Source organism: Macaca nemestrina, chromosome 8 (genome assembly GCF_043159975.1).
Source record: "Macaca nemestrina isolate mMacNem1 chromosome 8, mMacNem.hap1, whole genome shotgun sequence".
NCBI lineage: Eukaryota > Metazoa > Chordata > Mammalia > Primates > Cercopithecidae > Macaca > Macaca nemestrina.
Window position 1 is genome coordinate 22,186,614 of NC_092132.1, and position 20,795 is coordinate 22,207,408.

At 38.5% G+C, this 20,795-nt stretch overlaps 1 protein-coding gene across 17 annotated transcripts in view; it reads right to left on the reverse strand.

The window, feature by feature from the left end:
- LOC105468499 (TBC1 domain family member 31) overlaps nt 1–20,795 on the reverse strand; it is a 73,011-nt gene that overhangs the window by 25,269 nt on the left and 26,947 nt on the right. For all 17 annotated transcript variants that reach the window (XM_071067865.1, XM_071067867.1, XM_071067864.1 and 14 more), the window contains 5 exons: nt 17,283–17,483; nt 13,036–13,212; nt 9,711–9,790; nt 9,487–9,633; nt 4,831–4,964 (listed from right to left, as the gene is read on the reverse strand). In XM_071067865.1, the coding sequence (XP_070923966.1) occupies nt 4,831–4,964; nt 9,487–9,633; nt 9,711–9,790; nt 13,036–13,212; nt 17,283–17,483 (739 nt within the window). The remainder of the gene's footprint in view (nt 1–4,830; nt 4,965–9,486; nt 9,634–9,710; nt 9,791–13,035; nt 13,213–17,282; nt 17,484–20,795) is intronic.

The window sequence follows — 20,795 nt, forward strand, 5'->3', positions numbered from 1 at the left end:
AAAAAATATAACTCTTTATATTATATGACATCGATTTTAAAATTCTATCATGCTAACATAGTATGTTTGTGGAAATTTTGCAAATTTCCTTACAGTAGTCAATGAAAAAGTGTTAATTAAAACAAACAGACACAACTTCCCAAAATACTCCTGATGGCATTCTGGCTTCTGACTCCTGCTTTGTTCATCACCTAATTAACAAAATGATCTTTTTAAAAAGGGCCCCTATTAACCCTTCATTAAATGTAATCAACGTTAGCATGCCAAACTCCTCAAATTTACTAAAATTCATAAGTAACCAAAATTACAACCATATGTAACCAAAATTGTATATACTGTATCCCTTAATCCCTTAAACGTTATAATGACAATAAAAATGTCCTCATTTCGAGGAAAAGACTGATTGTTCTATAACCATGGTAACAAGGAATAACCAGTAAATAGTCACCAGGACTGGTTTTATATCTAATTGATCATTGACAATTTGTTTCAGTAAACTTGACTTGAAAACCAACCAATCTGGCTGGGTGCGGTGGCTCACACCTGTAATCCCAGCACTTTGGGAAGCCGAGGGAGGCGGATCACGAGGTCAGGAGATCGATACCATCCTGGCTAACACGGGGAAACCCCGTCTCCACTAAAAAGTACAAAAAATTATCCAGGCATGGTGGCTCGTGCCTGTAGTCCCAGCTACTCGGGAGACTGAGGCAGGAGAATGGCGTGAACCCGGGAGGCGGAGCTTGCAGTGAGCCGAGATCGCGCCGCTGCATTCCAGCCTGGGCAACAGTGCAAGACTCCGTCTCAAAGTCAGCTAGTCCAAAGTAGAATAAATTCAACTAACTCTAAGGCTGACATTGACTCACTTGCGCTCTGTAATCAGTAGAATGACCCACATATTGTTCTCAAAACCATATATAAGACCATCGGTTTGCTTTGTTCAGTAAGACTATGTTTAATCTCTCCTTTACTTAATTTTTAAATTTTTTTAATTTTAAATATTGAGTTGTAGATTCATCCTTTGATAATAAGATCTCCTATCCCAAAATAGCAAAAGAAGGCTTTATCAACAGAATACTAGATTACAGTGGTTTATAAGAACTTTCCAATTCTGGAGTTCCATTATTTCACTTACTATTGATCATTTAAATTTGGGTTAATAATGAAGTCATAAATAAAACCTTGCAAAGACTGAGCTTTAAAAAATATTTCAAATTCTCTGTAGCTCTCTAAATTTTTTTTTTTTTTTTTTTTTTTTGAGACGGAGTCTCACTCTGTGGCCCAGGCTGGAGTGCAGTGGTGTGATCTCGGCTCACTGCAGCCTCCAACTCCTGGGTTCAAGTGATTCTCCTGTCTCAGCCTCCCAAGTAGCTGGGATTACAGGCACCTACCACCATGCCCAGCTCATTTTTTTTTTTTGTATTTTTAGTAGAGACAGGGTTTCACTATATTGGCCAGTTTGGTCTCGAACCCCTGACCTCAGGTGATCTGCCTGCCTTGGCCTTCCCAAGTGCCCGGATTACAGGTGTGAGCCACTGCGGCCAGCCCAGCTCTTAATTTTAAGAGGAAAATATGGTTCAGCAACTGAGTACCTGTTATGTCTCAGACACTGGCAGTTCTGAGAATTTAAAACACCACACACGCACCCAAAGCCCTGATCCTTACAGTCTTCATTAAGAGAGCACTGTTTTTCATTAGCAAAAGGATATCCTACTGCATACAGTAACCATCTGCCTGCTCTTAAGTATTTTTATTCTGCTTTGATGCACCACAAATGCATGGGTAGAGGACCTAGAGAGAGAACTGACAGATAGCAAAATACAGAGAAACGATAATTGTGTGGAGATTCTTTGCTAAATCAAAAGACTTTATGTCTTGTCATAAAAGAGACTCTAGTGTCTAAAAAAGACTTTTACAAATACATTCCAAATTATACATAGATTTGACTTTTCCTTCAAAATGTCTTCTAAGTCCCAACTAGGCTAAAAACCTAAAAGCCAAAACAATGGCATATCCCAGCAGTGCTAGTATTTAGCTGAAGTTCAGTAAATTTTTTTATTTTTATTTTTTTCTTTTTGAGACAGAGTCTTGCTCTGTTGCCCAGGCTGGAGTGAAGTGGTCAGATCTCTGCTCACTGCAAGCTCCGCCCCCCTGGGTTCATGCCATTCTCCTGCCTCAGCCTCCGGAGTAGCTGAGACTACAGGTGCCCGCCACCACGCCCAGCTAATTCTTTTGTATTTTTAGTAGAGATGCGGTTTCACAGTGGCCGCCAGGATGGTCTCAATCTCCTGGCCTCGTGATCTGCCTGCCTCAGCCTCCCAAAGTGCTGGGATTACAGGTGTGAGCCACCACACCCGGTCAGTAAATTTTTTAAAATTGTGTTTAAACTTAGAAGCATTCAGGATGTCAACAAAACAGTTGCAACTTTTTTTTGTTGTTGTTGCAATTTTAGAGTGGTACTCGGTTAACAAAACATTTATTTTGTATAAGCTACATTAGAGAAAATTAAGGATGAAAAACTACTATCCCCATACAAAATAACTAATTTGTGCTGTGGATTAACAAAAACTTGCTTTTAAATTTCTATGCCAATTTATAATCCCTATAGTGTACCAAGCAAAGTTAATCTTATTGAAAATATCACCAGGACAAGGCTATCTAAAGACATTCAACAGGGTGTTAACTATATAAAAAAAGACACTGTACAGTTTAAACAAAAGTTACACAGCCTGACATTTCAATTTTTTTCTTTAAAAGAAGTGAGTGTGTACAGGAGTGTTAAATGCTTTATAGATAAGAAGAAAAACATGTGCTAGAACCAATTTATTCATCATCTTCTTCATCTTCCTCATCCTCCTTTTTCTTGCTTTTTTTAGCCTTGACGGTTCCCATTTTTGCTGCATTAGGCTTTCCTTTAGCTTGGTATGCACCAATATCCTTTTTGCATTTTTCCTTCGGCTTTGCAGCCCTCTTGTCAAAAGGCTGCTTGTCACCTGCAGTGGTGTAGCTCCACGTCTCTCCCGGTTTCTTTGCAGCATCACCAATGGATAGGCTGGATGTTCTCCTTTGATTTCAAGGCAATATTAAGAACAGAACAAGAAAAAGGCCAAAGGAGGCCTCTTGTGAGATGCATTGGGATCCTTTAACTTCTTTGTTTCCCCTTTAGGAGGGATGTAGGTTTTGATTTCTTTCATGATGAAACTTGTCTGCCTTTGGCATGTCTTCAACTTTTCCCTTCTCTTTAGCAGACATGGTCTTTCATTTTTCTGAAGCCCTTCTTAGAAAACTCTGAGGTGACTGGAGTATCTGGGTGCTTCTTGTGCTTCTCCTGGCAAATCTGCACAAAGATCGCAGGTGATGACATTCTGCCTCTCAGCTTCTTGGAATTGCCTTGCTAATGTTTTGTTCTTTTTCCTCAGTGAGGCAGAGTCACCCAGAATCCATCAGACTCACACCTGTGCCAGTGGAGAGCACAGGGCAGGTCGTACCACACTCTTTTAAACAACTGGATCTCGTGTGAACTAACTGAGCGAGAACTCGCTTACAACCAAGAGAATGGTGCTAAGCCATTTATGAATGATTCACCCTCATGATCCAATACCTAGGCCCCACCTCCAACATCAGGGATCACACTTCAAGATGACATTTGGAGAGGACACACATCCAAACCATATGACAACCCTTTTGGGGAATCAATTATTCACATTTTATGACCTGATAACACCAATTCTGGGAATCTACCCAAAGGAAACGATTATGTTTGTATGCGAAGATAGTTATAACAGTGCTACTTTTAATAGATAAAATGCCGGGTGCGGGGGGCAGCTCACGTCTGTGATCCCAGCACTTTGGGAGGCCGAGGTGGGCGGATCACTTGGGGTCAGGAGTTTGACACCAGCTTGGCCAATGTGGTGAAACTCTGTCTCTACTAAAAAAATACAAACATTAGCTGGGTGTGTGTGGCAGGTGCCTGTAATCCCAGCTACTCAGGAGGCTGAGGCAGGAGAATTACATGAACCCAGGAGGTGGAAGTTGCAGTGAGCCGAGATAGCACTACTGCACTCCAGCCTAGGTGACAGAGTGAGACTCCCGTCGCAAAAAAAAAAAGAGGTTAAAATTAGAAACAATCTAAATATCCAAGAAGATTAAACTAGTACATGCACATTATGTAATAATAGCCAATAAAACTGTTTATGAAATTTATAAAAATAAGGGAAATATATATAACATGAAGTAAAAGTAGTATAACAACAAGAAACTGCCTTAAAAGTATGGAAAAATTAGAAAAAATAAAATTCTTGCAGTTGCGGAATACATAAATGATATATCTATAAGATGAAATACTGTATTACGCAGATTATGCAGACAATAAATTATTATAATAATAATAATTATTATTATTTGAGATGGGATCTCACTCTGTCTTGCCCAGGCTGGAGTGCAGTAGAGCAATCTCAGCTCACTGCAGCCTCTGCCTCCCGGGTCCAAGTCATTCTCCTGCCTCAGCCTCCTGAGTAGCAATGCTTTACAATTACAACAGTTCTATGAAGAGTAACTGTCTTTCAGTAAGTGAAGGATCTGCTTCATTCTTACTATCTAAATCCAGTCTGTATATCTTTTAAAACTTAACTATCCAAATTTTCTTCTAAATAAAAAGGTTTACATATAAATGCTTCACTTGTCTATTTTATGTTTGATACCTTAGTGTTTCACACTTTCGTGACTTAAAAGTAGAGACATCTAGAATTGTTAAATGTTGCAAAGGTGCAAAGACATCAGGAAAATGTATAAGAATCCATTCTTGATTTCATACTTTAATAAGTATTTACTTACTTATGAGAGTAGCAATAACTTCAAAACAGATGAGTTGGTTGTTCTGGAATAATTTTACGAATGGAAATGCCAAGAGTGGAAGATACGGTGTGTCACTAAAAATGACAGACCAGTGAGCTAATGCAGATAAGGTTCTGTGAATAAAATAACTTAGTATTAAAATTTATTTGAATAAATAACATATTCACATGATAAAAATTTGACACAAAAAGTATATTTGGTGAAAATTCTTCCTTGCACCCCTATCATCTAGTTCACCTCTCCAGAAGTAATCACTGTTACAAACATAAATCCTTTCTTAAAAAACCATAAATGGTAGTATACTATAAAAATTGTTCTGTACTTTGCATTTTTCGATTAATGGTATCTTGGAAATAGTTTATATCAGTATATACAGAACTTCCTTACGACATTTTACAGATGGATACGATAGCTTTGTACCGATACATCTTCATTTCTTCTTCTTCTTTTTGTGTTCCTGACACAGGGCTTCACTCTGTCACCCAGGCTGGAATGCAGTGGCATAATCATGGCTCACTGCAGCCTTAAACTCCTAGGCCAAGTGGTCCTCCTGCCTCAGTCTCCTGAGTAAGTGGGCCTACAGGTGTATGTATGCCACTATGCCTGGCTAATCTTTTTTGTGGGTAGAGACAGCGTCTCACTATATTACCCAGGCTGGTCTCAAACTCCTGGGCTCAAGCGATCTTCCCGCCTCAGCTTCCCAAAGTGCTGGGATTAGAGGCGTGGGCCACTGTGCCCAGCCACCTTCATTTCTTTAACATGATCTCTATTGTAGGGCATTTGCTTTCAGTCTTTTATAAGCAATGCTGTGCTTAATGCCACTGTATGTACCATACAGTGTGTATCATTCTTCACATGAGAATACAGACTTGGAAATTCCTAAAGTGGAACTGCTGAGTCAAGAATACGTGCCTTTGTAATTTCGAAAGTCAGTGCCAAATCAGCCCCCACAGAAAGTGTCTACTTACATTCCTATGACTCGCCTAAAGGGATGCCTGTTTTTCATACTGTTGCCAGCATATTATCAACCATTTTTTAAAAAACCTTTAATCTAGGTGAGAAATGGTACTTCAATGTAGTTGCAATTGGCATTACTCTTTCTATGAGAAAGATTAAGCATCTTTTCATGTTTAAGAACCACTTCTAGGCTGGGCACAGTGACTCATGCACGTAATCCCAACATTTTGGGGGGTTGAGGCAAGAGGACTGCTTAAGCCTAGGAGTTTGAGACCAGCCTGGACAACAGAGCAAGACCTCATCTCTACAAAAAATTTTTAAAAATTAGCCAGGTTTAGTGGCACATGCCTACTACTCAGGAGACTGGGGCAAGAGGATTGCCTGAGTCCAGGATTTTGTGGCTGCGTGAACTATAGTCACATCACTGCACTCCAACCTGGGTGACAGAGCAAGATCCTGTCTCTAAAAGAAACACACAAAAAAAACCAAAAATAAATAAAAAGAACCATTTTACCACTGTGAACTGTACGTGAAATTGTTTATCCATTTTTTTTACTGGCTGGTCCTTTACATGTTTATTTATATAGGTGCTTTACACATTAAAGAAACCAGCCTTTCATTTGCCATGTTTTGCATATGTTTTTTTCAGTTTTACACGAGTCTTTGTTTTGGGAATTATTTTTACATGCAGAGATTTTTATTCTTATTAACCTCTTCTAGATATGTCATACTTAGAAAGGTCTTTATTACTCTGGGATTATAATTCTCTCACATGTACTTCTAATACCTTTACTGTTAATTTCCTTTTTTAAATTTTTTGTTTTGAAATCGTTTTAGATTTACAAAAAAAAACCCTGCAAAAATAGTAGAGGTCTTGTATACCTTTGACCTAAATTCCCCTAATGTTAACATCTTGCACATAGTACAATTATCAGTACTAAGAAATTAACACTGGCACGATGCTATTCACTAAATTATGGACTTTACTCAGATTTTACCATTTTTTCCACTGATACCATTTTTCTGTTATTTCTTTCATTTCACCAACCCCAGATTCAACATTACATTTTTTTTGTCTCTGTAGTTTCTTCCAATGTGAGAGTTCCTTAGTCTTTCCTTATTTTTCATGACAATGCCATTTTTGAGGAATATCAGTTATTTTCTAGATTGTTCCTCAATTTGGGTTTGTCTGATACTTATGATTAGAATGAGGTTACATATTTTTGGCAAGAATTTCACAAAAGTGATGTGCATCATACTGACGTCTTATTACCGGTAATTTTATTTATTTAATTTTTGAGACAGGTTCTCACTCTGTTGCCCAGGTTGGAGTGTAGTGGTGCTATCATGGCTCAGTGAAGCCATTGCACTTCAGCCTGGGTGACAGAGTGAGGCCCTGTCTCAAAAAACAAAAACAAAAATGAAAACAATAATTTGATTATATATGCCTAGTGGGATATAACCTAAGGACAAAAAGAACTATAAAAGATATTTTCGACTGCTTTCAATAATCATAATATTCACATTGTTATTATTTACAGTTACATAGTTTTTATTATATAGCATACATATATGAAGTTTAAAAACCATCGTGTGACTGTGTGTGTGTGCATGTGCGTTAAAGAAAATAAGGAATTATGTCAATGCTGTTAGAAATCAAGATTTTTAGCATAAGAAAAAAGATACAAATATAAAATCAAAGAAGTTATGCAAATTTGTAATCTTAAATCTGAATTGAAAATATTAGTATGAACTCCTGGTTCTATGCACTGAAAAGGCCTCTATGTTCCATCTGAGTTCATAATCAATACACTGATCATTCTGGGGAGCTCCAGGGTAATCAGTCCACTATTCTGAAAACTGTTAAAAAAAAAAAAAAAGATACCAAGCATTTAACGTGCCTTTCCTACATGGGTTGTATCTTCCAGTAACCAAATAGTTGATCCTAAGAACTTTTTCTTCGGAGAAATTTCCCAGTTTATAAAATGAGAAGTAGTAGAATTATATTATCACTGTTTAGATAATCTCTGGTGAAATAATGGATCTAGGCAATAATCATCAATGGATAAAAACATCACCAAAAGAGAGACAGCCAGATAGGAATTATAATCCGCCTAACAGAAGTACATAAAACCACCTAGGAAGTTTTCTTGCAAGCCAAAGAAACAAATACCAAAGGGGGGAAATAAAAACCTTCACTCAGATCAAGCCCTTAGCTCTAACTGTCAGTTTATAGTAAATTCAGGAGAAAGAGAAACATGTTAAACAACACCATGAAATAAAATCAGCAAAATCCAGAACATAGAGGGCCGTATGGGTTAAATGACCTAGTTTTTTCCAACAAATAAACTGTAAGGAAAAAAAGAGGCATCAGAGTCTATAGATTAATCTCAGTGGCATATCAACCAAATGTAATGTGTCCATGTTGTTTGAACCCTGATTTGAACAAGTTTACATAAGAAAATGTTTTAAGACAATCAGAGGAATGCTGATTGAATATCTGAACATAATGAAGAATTATTAATTCTTTTTTTGTGTGTGAGTATGGTAGTGTACTTATGTTAAAGAAAAAGAGTCCTTATTCTTTAGGGATACATATGTATATATTTAGCATGGGGAGTGTGTGTATGTTGGGATGTGGGGCGTAGAGTGAGTGGGAATATTCGCCCAACGTGATTGGCTATGAGTTGGCAATTGTTGAAGCTGGATGATGGGCATGGGGATATTTGTTACGTTATTTTTTATTCATGCTTGAAATTTTCATAATAAAAATTATTTTTGAAAAAAGTCTTCGACTCTGGAACCTGGGCTTAATCTTAGCTCTCTCACTGCTGTGACTTGATCATATTTCCTAGTCTCTCTATGCCTGAGTTTCTTTACCTACAAAATAAGTTAAATGTGCCTAACACATGAAAAGCATGTTAAAGGATGAGCTACTGTTATTATTAACATTTACTGGATGCTTCCTAGGAATGGACTCTAGCATATGCATTCTCAAAGAGATTCTCATCTCATTTTCCCGATAGTCTTATGATGTTGGTGTTATTACTCCCACTTTTAGATAAAAAAATTAAGGCTAAGAAGTAAAATAACACGTCCCACATCACAATAATTAAGTGGTAGAATAAGAATTCAAAACTAGGTCTTTTGCCTTCGAATTCAAAGCTCTTTCCACTATGCCTCTTTGTTCTTTTTTTTTTTTTTGAGATGGAGTCTTGCCCTGTCGCCCAGGCTAGAGTGCAATGGCGCAATCTCAGCTCAGTGCAACCTCTGCCTCCCGGGTTCGAGCGATTCCCCCTGCCTTAGCCTCCTGAGTAGCTGGGATTACAGGTGCCCGCCACCACACCCAGCTAATTTTTGTATTTTTAGTAGAGATAGTTTTCGCCATGATGGCCAGGCTGGTCTCCAACTCCTGAGCTCAGCTGATCTGCCTGCCTTGGCCTCCCAAAGTGCTGGGATGTTCTTTTAGATTAATCTGAAAGAGTCTTATTTTCTAGAACACGATGCAAACTAATATTCACATGTAATATATGTGTATGTACATTTTTAAAACTAAACCAACATATCACATAAAGATAATGAAACCGACAAAACAATATCTTATAAACAGGAGATTTTAAAACATTGCAATTATTAGTTACAGGTCTCATACACGTTGCTGCAATATACAGAACATACCTCTGTAATACTCTGAGCAGTTTCCTACTTTTGATGGGGTATTTCTTCTGAAGGTTGAGAAATGTCACATGAGTCCCCTTATCTATGAGGCTACTAAATGCAGTATGATTTTCAGGCAGTTGCAGCAGAGAACGCCAAATGAACATTCTGAAATAAAAATATATTTTAACCCCCCAAATTGTTTTTGAGTAAAATTGATGTAACATACAGAATTTAAATGGTACCTGTATTTTGTTGGATATTCACCGTAGCCTTTTAATAAGATTTGTAAACGCTTTTTGTTCAATCCATCTGGTAACTCGTTCTATAAAGAAAAAGATAGTATTAATAAATGACATGATCATTAAAACTGAAAAGGTGACAAATGGTAATCTAGTCCACAGTACTTTCCAACTTTAGAAAACAACACATAGTAAGACATATTTGTGTGTTAGAGGTCTTTTCCCCACTCCCCTCTCTCCCTCTCTTGAGCATGCATACACATAGCCAATAAAGTTCATGATATAGTACCTTCCCTAAACGAGCTCAACAAACTTTTTCTGTAAAGGGCCATGATGTGGTTTGGCTCTGTGTCCCCACCCAAATCCAAAATCTCATCTTAAATTATAATCCCCACAATCCCCACGCGTTGAAGGAGGGATCTGGAGGGAGGTGACTGGATCGTGGGGGTAGTTCCCCCATGCTGTTCTCGTGATAGTGAGTTCTCACAAGATCTGATGGTTCTGTAAGTGTTTGACAGTCCCTCCTCCACATATTCCTCTCTCTCCTCCTGCTGCCTTGTGAAGAAGGTGTCCGCTTCCCCTTCAGTTTCTGCCATGGTTGTCAGTTTCCAGAGGCCTCCACAGCCATGTGGAACTGTGAGTCAATTAATCCTCCTTTCTTTATAAACTGCCCAGTCTCAGGTAGTATTCTTTATAGCAGTGTGAAAATGGACTAATAAAGGCCAGTTAGTAAATACCTTAGGTTTTGTGGGCCAAGAAGAAAAATCAAGATCATATATTTATATATAACTACTTAAAAATGCACAAAGCATTCTTAGCTTGAATAGCTGAATTAGGCCCATGGGCTGTCATCTGCTGACCCCTGCATCAAGAGCAATCCATTCTGACAGCTCCTCCCCATCTCTCTTTCCTTAAAATTCTAAGCAATTCCTAACATTGAAGCATCAAAGAAAGGTCTGGCAGAAAAACATGCGGGAGTACATTATTTTATCCCAAAAGACATCAGCTCCTGCTGATAGTCCCTTATATCTAAGACTTTTAAGTCAATTTTTATCTTAATAAAAAATATTGTATAGAATTTAGGATTATAAAGCTGTTTTCATATATTATCTCAACTGGATCTAACAACTCTATAAAACAGATGAAATGTCTTCCTTTACTTGAGAAATGGGAACATCAGAGAAGTTTGGTAAATTGCTTATGGTCACAAATCTGCTAAATCTTGGCTCAAGACTCGAAGCCAGACTTTCTGATTGTGTTTAGTGCTCTTTTTACCACAAGAAACAGGTAGTCCAATGTAAGAGAAGGGTGAAGGGAAAACCCAAGATGATGGTGAATGAAGATACTTGAGGGCCATGTTAAAGGTATAGAAGGCAACTAGAGCAAATGAGAGCAGTATGATCCAGGAAGACTGCCTTCGTCATCAAGATACCTGCTGCCACTGAAGCCTCTTTTTAAACAAAGGAAAATGTGCCCTGGATAGTTTGGCCTCAATTTGATCTGTTCTTGACCATGAGCTGATAAAGTTCCTTCTTTCCTTTCCAGGTGCTAATGCAAAGATTAGCTGAGGACTTGCACTTCACCCCATCGAAGTGTTCTACTTTGACCTACTTCTTAGAGCTGGCAATGGTTTCCTCAGAAGCAGCTCCATTCCTCAACATATTTCTGCAGGATATCCAGATTTGATCCACACTACAATGCTGCCAGATACCCTGACATGATGAGCCTTTTAATGCCCGAAGTTACTCATGACCATTCCCACCAGTTTTCCCAGAAAAGGTCCTGCAAACTCTGAAGCCAGAATATCTCAGAGATACCATTCAGCTTATCTTTGCAATAAAGCATTCATTAAATAGGAGCAATATTGCCCAATCTTTACACAACTAGGCTAGGCTTGTGTCTGCTATTCAGTTTTTTTCTTTAAAGAAATAATCTTTTGTTTAAAGTTACATGAAGAGGTTATAAAACTATAAAGAAAATCAAGGGCATAATTAACACAAAAGCGAGGACAATGGTTATATATATGGGGTAGGGAGAAAATTGTGATGGGGGATAAGCACACAGGGGGCTCCAAAGCTACTGGTAATGCTCTATTTCTTCATGTAGAAATGGGTATATGCAGAAAAAAGTGAACACAAGCTGGTCTGAGCCTGCTACCCTTAGAAGACTTACTTGCAAGGTCGGCCTTTGGCTGGTGTCTAGAAGTTGAATTTCAGGAGAGTTCTCACTACCCCCAGAACCAATAAAGAGTGGCTCATTGTGTTTAAACTGTTTGTACAATGTGGCTTATGCTGAATGCCCGCCTTCCTTCTGGAACTCTGAAATTTGAAACCTGTTAAAACAGGGTATCTACAGAACCAGCCTCTAGTAAAAGTCCTGGGCACCAGGTCTCTAATAAATTTCCCTGGTAGACAATACTTCACACGTATTGCCACACTTCATTGATGGAGGAATCAAGGATGTCCTGTGATTTCAGTGGGAGAAGATTTCTGGAAGCTTGTGCCCGGTTTCTCCTGGACTTCACCCCATGTGTCTTTTCCCTTTGCTGATTTTGCAAAGCAAAATCACTTTCATATATTATAGCTATGAATATGACAACATGCTGAGTCCTAATAAACCACCAAACCTAAGGATGGTCTTGCAGGCACCTGACACAGGATACATACGTAATCTTTTTTTACTTTTCATTAAGCTATAATCTGTTTTAGATACTCTTCTGTGTTGCAAGTTTTACAATTAAAAAATGGTTAAAGAAAAAAGAAGTTACAGCAGTCCCTACTTATTTGAGGAGGAAATGTTCCAAGATCCCTAGTGGATGCCTGAAACCTCAGTTAAGTAGCTATTCTGGGGTGGGCGGGGGTAAGGGAGAGAGAGTGTGGAATGGAGCAAGAAGCTGATGGTAATATTCCAGTTTTTGATCTGGGTGCTGGTAACATAGTGTGTGCATTTTGTGAAAGTTCACTGAGCTGTATACTTAATGTGTACTTTGTATATGTGTGTGTATATATTTGTCATTAAAAAGTTTTAAAATCCCTTGAAAATAATGTAACATCTCTATTAATAGCTATATTTTCTTTATTTCTCAAACTAATATGGCTGGGTGTGGCAGCTCATGCCTGTAATCACAGCACTTTGAGAGGCCAAGGTGGGAGGATCACTTGAGGCCAGGATTGAGACCAGCCTGTACATAATTTCAGTTACAACTTTATTCTCTTCATTTATTCTCTTTCTTTAATTCCCAAGAGAGGGAAGAGTGGTGATGGCTTAGGAATCACAAGACTTGTCTACAGCAGAGTCATGACAAAGTTTAATTACCAAATATTCTTACCTTTTCACTTTCAAAATCACCAGTCAGGTCTTGTTTTAATATTCTAGTTTGTATTTTGCTTCCCCTGGGTTTTGCTGGCTGCTGTACTCTTCCTGATGTTACTTTCATCTTAAGATCACTGGAACTCAGTTTCTTCTTGGGCAAATCTTCAATAACTTTCACTAAAGGCAGAGGTGGCTAAATGGAAAAATAAATATATGTATTCTAGTGGATATCCTTGGAAGATAGGCCTGTTAATATATGATTTTCAAAGTTTGCTTTAATAACATGCCTTAATATGTAGAATTATTCTTCAGGCAAAAAACCTAAGTAAAATGTCTAGGAACATTTGCTTTGACTAATAAAGCAAATTTGTGCCGAATCCTTTTGAAGAACATAATAAAGATATATGATTAACAATAGCAATAAATATAATTATTCCTTGAAAGCTGGCCTTAAATCATTTGATACCAAATCATGTTTACACATACATGGTGAAGTTAGTATGGTGATTATTACCTACAGCAAAAAAAGTACAGTTAGAGGTATGGCCCTCTAGAATTCTGACAGAAATACCCTAATATTCTTTGGGGTCAAGTGAAATTTCTAAGAGGAAACTGCCAAATGATTTTCTTCTAGAAGCATGGAACCTCTGCCTCTCTATCCCTTGGTTAAATGTTTTAATCTGCTTAGCGATCACTATTAGTTCCTTATTGTATCAACAGCTTAAGCAGTTCAGACAATGTGACCTAGAACCTATACCTTCATTTTTATGGGGCCCATCAGACAGGGAAAAAAACCTGAACAACTTCAATTTACTTAAAGTAACATTACTCACTAGAACATTTTCTCCATAAATAATATTCTCTTTGAAATCAAAAGATCTTCCTTCTTCAAAGGAAGTGAGCAAATAAGGTAACTCAGGCTTTCTAAGTTCTAAATACAATTCAAATACAATGACCATTTACAGTTTATGATTCAATTCTTCAATTCATCTATGGGATGGGATTAATAGTGGTCTGACTTATGAATATTACCCATCTTTAATATCCTTAAACTGTTTTTTGACTTCAATCCATTCTTCTACATTTTTATTAAAATGTCCATTGTAATGTCACAATTTCCCCTGTTTGAGCCTTATCTTCTACCATGAAGTATAACCTCCCAAAAAGAACCTGAGATATGACCTGACTTGACCTGCCTTTGTAGTGTTAAACCTTTAACATGTAAGAATTCATTTACTCTATTACCACAATACCAGAAATTTTCCAATGACAAGAAAATAAAACTGGCAAAAATGGGACAAAGGTGAGTTATGATTTACAGAGAATATAGAGCTGAACATTAATGTAGCCTGGAACAGCCATAAAGACACTGATGGTACCGGGAATGTGTCCAAAAAATAAAAAAGATCATTCTACTTCTAAGCTCGCTTTTCTATTCATGTGATCTCAATTTGCTCAACAGACAACAAGTAGAAAGGAACTCAATGACTCACTCTTACCATAGTTTTTCTCAGATCTCTGCCTGCCTCTATTAAGAAGGTTTGGCAAGGCCGGATGCAGCGGCTCACGCCTGTAATCCCAGCACTTTGGGAGGCCAAGGTGGGTGGATCACCGAGGTTAGGAGTTCAAGACCAGTCTGGACAACATGGTGAAACCCCATCTCTACTAAAAATACAAAAATTAGCCAGGTGTGGTGGCACGTGCCTGTAATCCCAGCTACTAGGGAAGCAGAGGCAGGAGAATTGTTTGAACCTGGGAGGCGGAGGCTGTGGTGAGCCGAGATCATACCACTGCACTCCAGCCTGGGTGACAGAGTGAGACTGCATCTCAAAAAAAAAAAAAAGAAGAAGAAGGTTTAGCTAGTACTGTAAAACTGACTATTCAGAGGCTGAAAACTCTCTCAGTAAGAGCAGATATTAATACATTTAAAAAAATTTATTAATATATAGCACATATTATAATGTAAAAATATATTTATATAGTATATATAATGATATAAAGGGCAAAAGAGCAGCAGAGTATAATCCCATATGTTTAGAGACAAGTATGCATACACACACGTGCGCGCACACACACATAAGCATATACGTATAGTTAATTCTCACTATTGGCAGTGGTTCTATAAAGTCACCATGAACACTCAATTAGTGAATACTGAAATACTGCTCCTAGGGGAAACACAGAGTCAGGTTCCTGAGAGCCTCATTAATCAATCAATACATACATGTGTGTTTCTGTTTAAAGACATCTTATTTAATACATATTGCTGATTCCTTATCATTGAACTCACAGTTAATAGCACTATAACTCATTTCTGAATGAGTTTATCTAACATACGTATTTTCTCTATAAGGGAAGCCACAGCCTGTGTTTAGAAACAATAAATAGCACTTCAGCACTATGCTTGGGGACCACTTTAAACAGTAAAATCTTAACAAAAAGCTTCAAAATGCAAAAAAATAAATAAATGGTATTAAGCAGACCACAAAAAGGATACTTGTTTACACTATGAGAGCTGAAATAAGAAGACAGAGTGTTGCCTTGTTTGACTTCAGCTGGGAACAACGGTATCTGGTGACTCAAATTTTCACTGCTCTGTGCATGTCCCTGAATGACCATGAAAGCACTGCAAGTATTAATTCTGAAGTTACAAATCAATTTTAGTGAGTAGCTGAATTCTCATGTATAGAATGCACAAATAATGAGGAGTGACTGTATATCTTTACATACATAGAAAAGAAATTGGGAACGTGTAAATTAGAATCATCTGAGAATGGTGAGACTTTCAGTGATTTGTATTTGTCTATTTGCTATTCTGTATATTCTTATTTTTTTCTGCAACAAGACACTGCTTGCATAATTTTTTAAAAGATAAAGAAAACAAAAAGGAGGAGGCACAAACTTTTTCTAGAATAAAAAAAGGTGGCAAATGCTACTCCAAATGTACCCAATCTCATGTGATCTTGGAAGAATTGGAACACCCAGAACTGCTGGTTATTAGCTGCGTGATTAAGTTTGAGCATGAACTTCTTCCTGTGTAAAATGAAAAGGTTAGACCAGGTGATCATCAAAGTCTCTGTTAGAGTTACCAAGGTGCAATTCCAGACTGGAAGACACATGGACAACATGACTGATTAGCTGGGGGAATTTTAGATAACCAGAGAAGAGAAGAGAGGCGTGCATTTTAGTGAAATGGATGCTGTGGATAATAGATTCAGAAATGAGGATGGTGTCTATGGGGATAATGAGGGAAGTTGTAAGTTTGAGGAAATAAGTTAGACAGGTAGACAAGATTGGAGAGAACACTGAGAGCCTGGCAGAAGAGTCTGGACTTAATTCAACAGGTGAAGGAAGGAAGCCGCTAAAATAGCATTAGTTAAAAAATGATGATGAATTATTTTAGAAGGTGGTAGGATGGGCAGGGCAGGCACTGAGGGCTCTGAGTTTAAGATATTTCTTTAAATTACCGTTAGTCTAGAGTAGTTAATGAAGACCAATACGAGGATAGCAATTACAGAGGTGGAGAACAGGCAACACATTTATAGATATTTCAAATTTAAGAAGTTGGGCCGGGTGCGGAGGCTCACGCCTGTAATTCCAGTACTTTGGGAGGCCAACGTGGGCAGATCATGAGGTCAGGAGTTCGAGATCAGCCTGACCAACATGGTGAAACCCCATACGTACTAAAAATACAAAAATTAGCTGGGCATGGTGGCGCACGCCTGTAATTCCAGCTACATAGGAGGCTGAGGCAGGAGAATCGCTTGAACCCGGGAGGCAGAGGTTGCAGTGAGCCGAGATCGCACCATTGCACTCCAGCCTGGGCAACAAGAGCAAAACTCCATCTCAAAAAAAAAAAAAAAAAAAAAACAAGTTATATGACTTAGTATTGACTGGATTTAGAAAATAAAGGCACAGGAAGTCATAGAGCCTCGAGGTTTCTAGCTTATGAGATGGGAAGAAAACATGAGACAGAAGTGAAGAAACTAGGATTGAAGAGCTCTTTTGGGAAGGAAATAATGAGTAACACCCAAATGAGAGACATCAAACGGAGATGTCCCTCAGGAAGGCAACAATTTAAGAATAGAGCATATGTGAGAAATCAAGGTCAGAGATGTGGCTTTGGGAGTAAGAGCAACAACATATATCCAGAAAAATGGATAAGTTCCAGGTGAGTGAGAAACAGTAGCATAAAGATTTTACTCTTGATGATATAATAGGTAAGTGGTTATAAAAAGCTGTTGATTACTTGATCATACATACCTTATTTATTTCTTGTGTTAAAGCCTGAACTGAATATACGTTTAGACTTCCATTTTCCATAATAGATGCAATGTACCGTCCATGTGGGCTAATTACTGATGAGCTAATTCCTTGATCAAGGCTCCCAATCTCAAAGAGAAGTTTACAAGTCTGTATATTTATAAATCTCATAATACCATCTTGACTTAGTACTCCAAGAACCTAAGAGTAGAGAGAAAAAATATAAACTCCTAAAAACATGTGACAGTGAATGTCTGAAAGTCATACTATATCCATGTCTTTACATGTATGCAATGTTTGTGTATGTACGTGTGTGTGTATATATATGTGTGTGTGTATATAAATACATATATTTTGAGGGGGACACCTAGAGGAAATTCTATTCTCAGTGAGATATTATGTTTTATTTTATTATTATTATTGTTTTGAGACAGAGTTTCACTCTTGTTGCTCAGGCTGGAGTGCAGTGGCACGATCTCCACTCACTGCAACCTCCAACCTCTGGGTTCGAGCAATTCTCCAGCCTCAGCCTCCCGAGTACCTGGGATTACAGGCATGCACCACCATGCCTGGCTGATTTTTGTATTTTTAGTAGGGATGGGGTTTCACCATGTTGGCCAGGCTGCTCTCAAACTCCTGATGTCAGGTGATCTGCCTGCCTTGGCCTCCCAAAGTGCTGGGATTACAGGCATGAGCCACTGCGCCTGGTCTGATATTATACATTTTAAAATCACAACTTATGGCTCTTGTTGATTATGCCCTGGATCTAATCAGAATCAGCAAGGAACCTATCATGGTGGACTATGGAAAGGTGCCCTAAGAATCTTCCCTTCCCACAGGCAGATCATGCAGGGGACAGAGAGGATTGATTAGACAATGATATAATTTGAATGTGTCTCTCCAACAGCAAGTATTGGAAACTTGCTCAATGCAACAGTGTTGGCAGATAGGGCCTAATGAGAGGTGACTAGGGCATGAGGGCTCTGCTCTCATGAAAAGATTAATGCTGTTATTATGGGAGTGGGTTTGGTATAAAAGGATGAGTTCGCCTCCCTCTTGTCCCCTCCCATTCCTCCCTCCCTTTCTCACCCATATGAGGCCTTCTACTATATTATGACAGAGAACAAAGGCCTTCAAAAGATGCCAACCTCTAGATCTTGAACTTCCCAGCCTCCAGAACTGTGAGAAATAAACTTATGTTGTTTATAAATTACCCAGTCTGTGGTATTCCAATACAGCAGCACAAAACAGACTAAGACAGACAGTTCCTAACTTTTGCCTCCACACTGGCTATCAGGAACAAGGAGGGTGGAGGGTTTGCCTTCCTGTACCCTTTCCATAGCTAATCGAAGTGAACACCAGCCCTGCTGCCCCCACACAAACCTGTCACTGCCACTGAGGCTCCCCAGTGTCTACCTGTTTTCAGCAAATATTTTAAGTAACATCTGGAGAATGGAGAGTTTGTGAGTTGCAAGGGTAGTGGAGGGAAGCTAATCTTTTAAGGGGGGAGAAAAGTTTAAATTTTAACTCATAATTTCAAAAATTAAAAACATATAATAAAGGCCGGGTGCGGTGGCTCACGCCCGTAATCCCAGCACTTTGGGAGGCTGAGGAGGGAGGATCACGAGGTCAGGAGATGGGACCATCCTGGCTAACATGGTGAAACCCCATCTAAACTAAAAAATACAAAAACTTAGCCAGGCATGGTGGCGGGCGCCTGTAGTCGCAGCTACTCAGGAGGTTGAGGCAGGAGAATGGCATGAACCCAGGAGGCGGAGCTTGCAGTGAGCTGAGATTGCGCCCCTGCACTCCAGCCTGAGCAACAGAGTGAGACTCCATCTCAAAAAAACAAAAAACAAAAAACAAAACAAAATAAAAAAAAAATGTAATAAAAAAGTTGAAGCAAATAAACCCCCATGCTGCCCTGTCTAAGCACAGGTTCTCTTCCCAGTGGCAGTGGCTGGTAAGTGATGCCACCATGTGATTGCTTGAAACGCTGATGTCATTAATCATACAAAAGACTGTAAAAGGCAGTTTGGAGGTGATAGTCTATAAAGCCCTCCTGTTGGCTGGCTTGCAGGAAACAAAGCCCCTCATCTGCAGTTGATGCAACTCCTCTGGAAGTTGATTGGGCAAGATCTACCCAAATGACAGATGCACATAACCTTTATGCCACTATTTCAACTCTGGGATTTTATCCTACAAAGAGGATGTGTGAAATGACACTTGTAAAAAGTTATTCAGTGAGCATGATTTGTAACAGAAAATGACTAAAAATAGGTTAAGTGCCAATAGAAGACTGGTTTAAAAAATAAACTGCATAGTGTTGCAGTTGTAAAAAAGAAAGAAGTTCTGCACTGATATAGAACAATTTCCAACTTAAGAATAAAAGGTAGACTGGACGCAGTGGCTCACGCCTATAATCCCAGCACTTTGGGAGGCTGAGGCAGGTGGATCACTTGAGGTCAGGAGTTTGAGACCAGACTGGCCAATATGGGAAACCCCATCTCTACTAAACATACAAAAATTAGCTGGGCATAGTGGTTCATGCCTGTAGTCCCAGCTTCTTGGGAGGCTGAGGCAGGAGAACCACTTGAGCCTGGGAGGCGGAGGTTGCAGTGAGCCGAGATTGCACCACTGCACTCCAGCCTGGGAGACAGAGCTAGATTCCATCTCAAAACAATAACAAAAAAACCCAAAGAATAAAAGGTGCAAGGCTGTATAAAATAATGGGAAAAACGTAACACTATACGTAACAACAGTGGATATGGGGGGAGGTGAACAACTAGACAAACGGTAGAAAGGCATGACAGACTTCCTACTGTGTGCTGTTTTATGTCTTCAACCATATGAATATATTACCTAATCAAAAACGTAAGTAAAATGGACATGATATACACATACATGCATATGTATACATATATATGGAAAACATATATCTAATCTGTTAAAATACAAGATCCATGACAGTCTATTTGAAATAAGAAAGTTAAGGTTTAACAGAACTCAACTCTTAAAAAGGAATAAGTGAAGGGGGATGGGGGAAGAAGCACTTTGTAAACTAAAGAAAGATACCAATAAAAAACGTGTTTCACAGGAGTGAGCAACCAGTTAGGGTAAATAAAATAACAACACAACGAAAAAATTTTAGTTCTAGTCCAATCTTTAATCCTTACAATTAACAGGAATGTTGACAAGTCAATGTTTCTAGTTGTTAGTGTTAGAATCTGTAAAATGGGGAGAATATCTTTCCTGCCTATGCCAAATAATTAAGGATCAAATGAAAACTAGCATGCTAAAGCACACTGCAAACCATAGAGTACAATATAAATTTTCAGTCTGCTGATTTTATAAGAAGAGCAAATTGTCAATAGTATAAAGAATACAAGATTTTGAAATTTTTTTCAATTCTAGACTCTTCACAAAAGTCACATATTTGTAATTTCAAATTCTTGTAACAAGGTGTAAGTTAAATAAGAGCTAAGATAGTTCAGAGATGGATGCGTTCTTTCG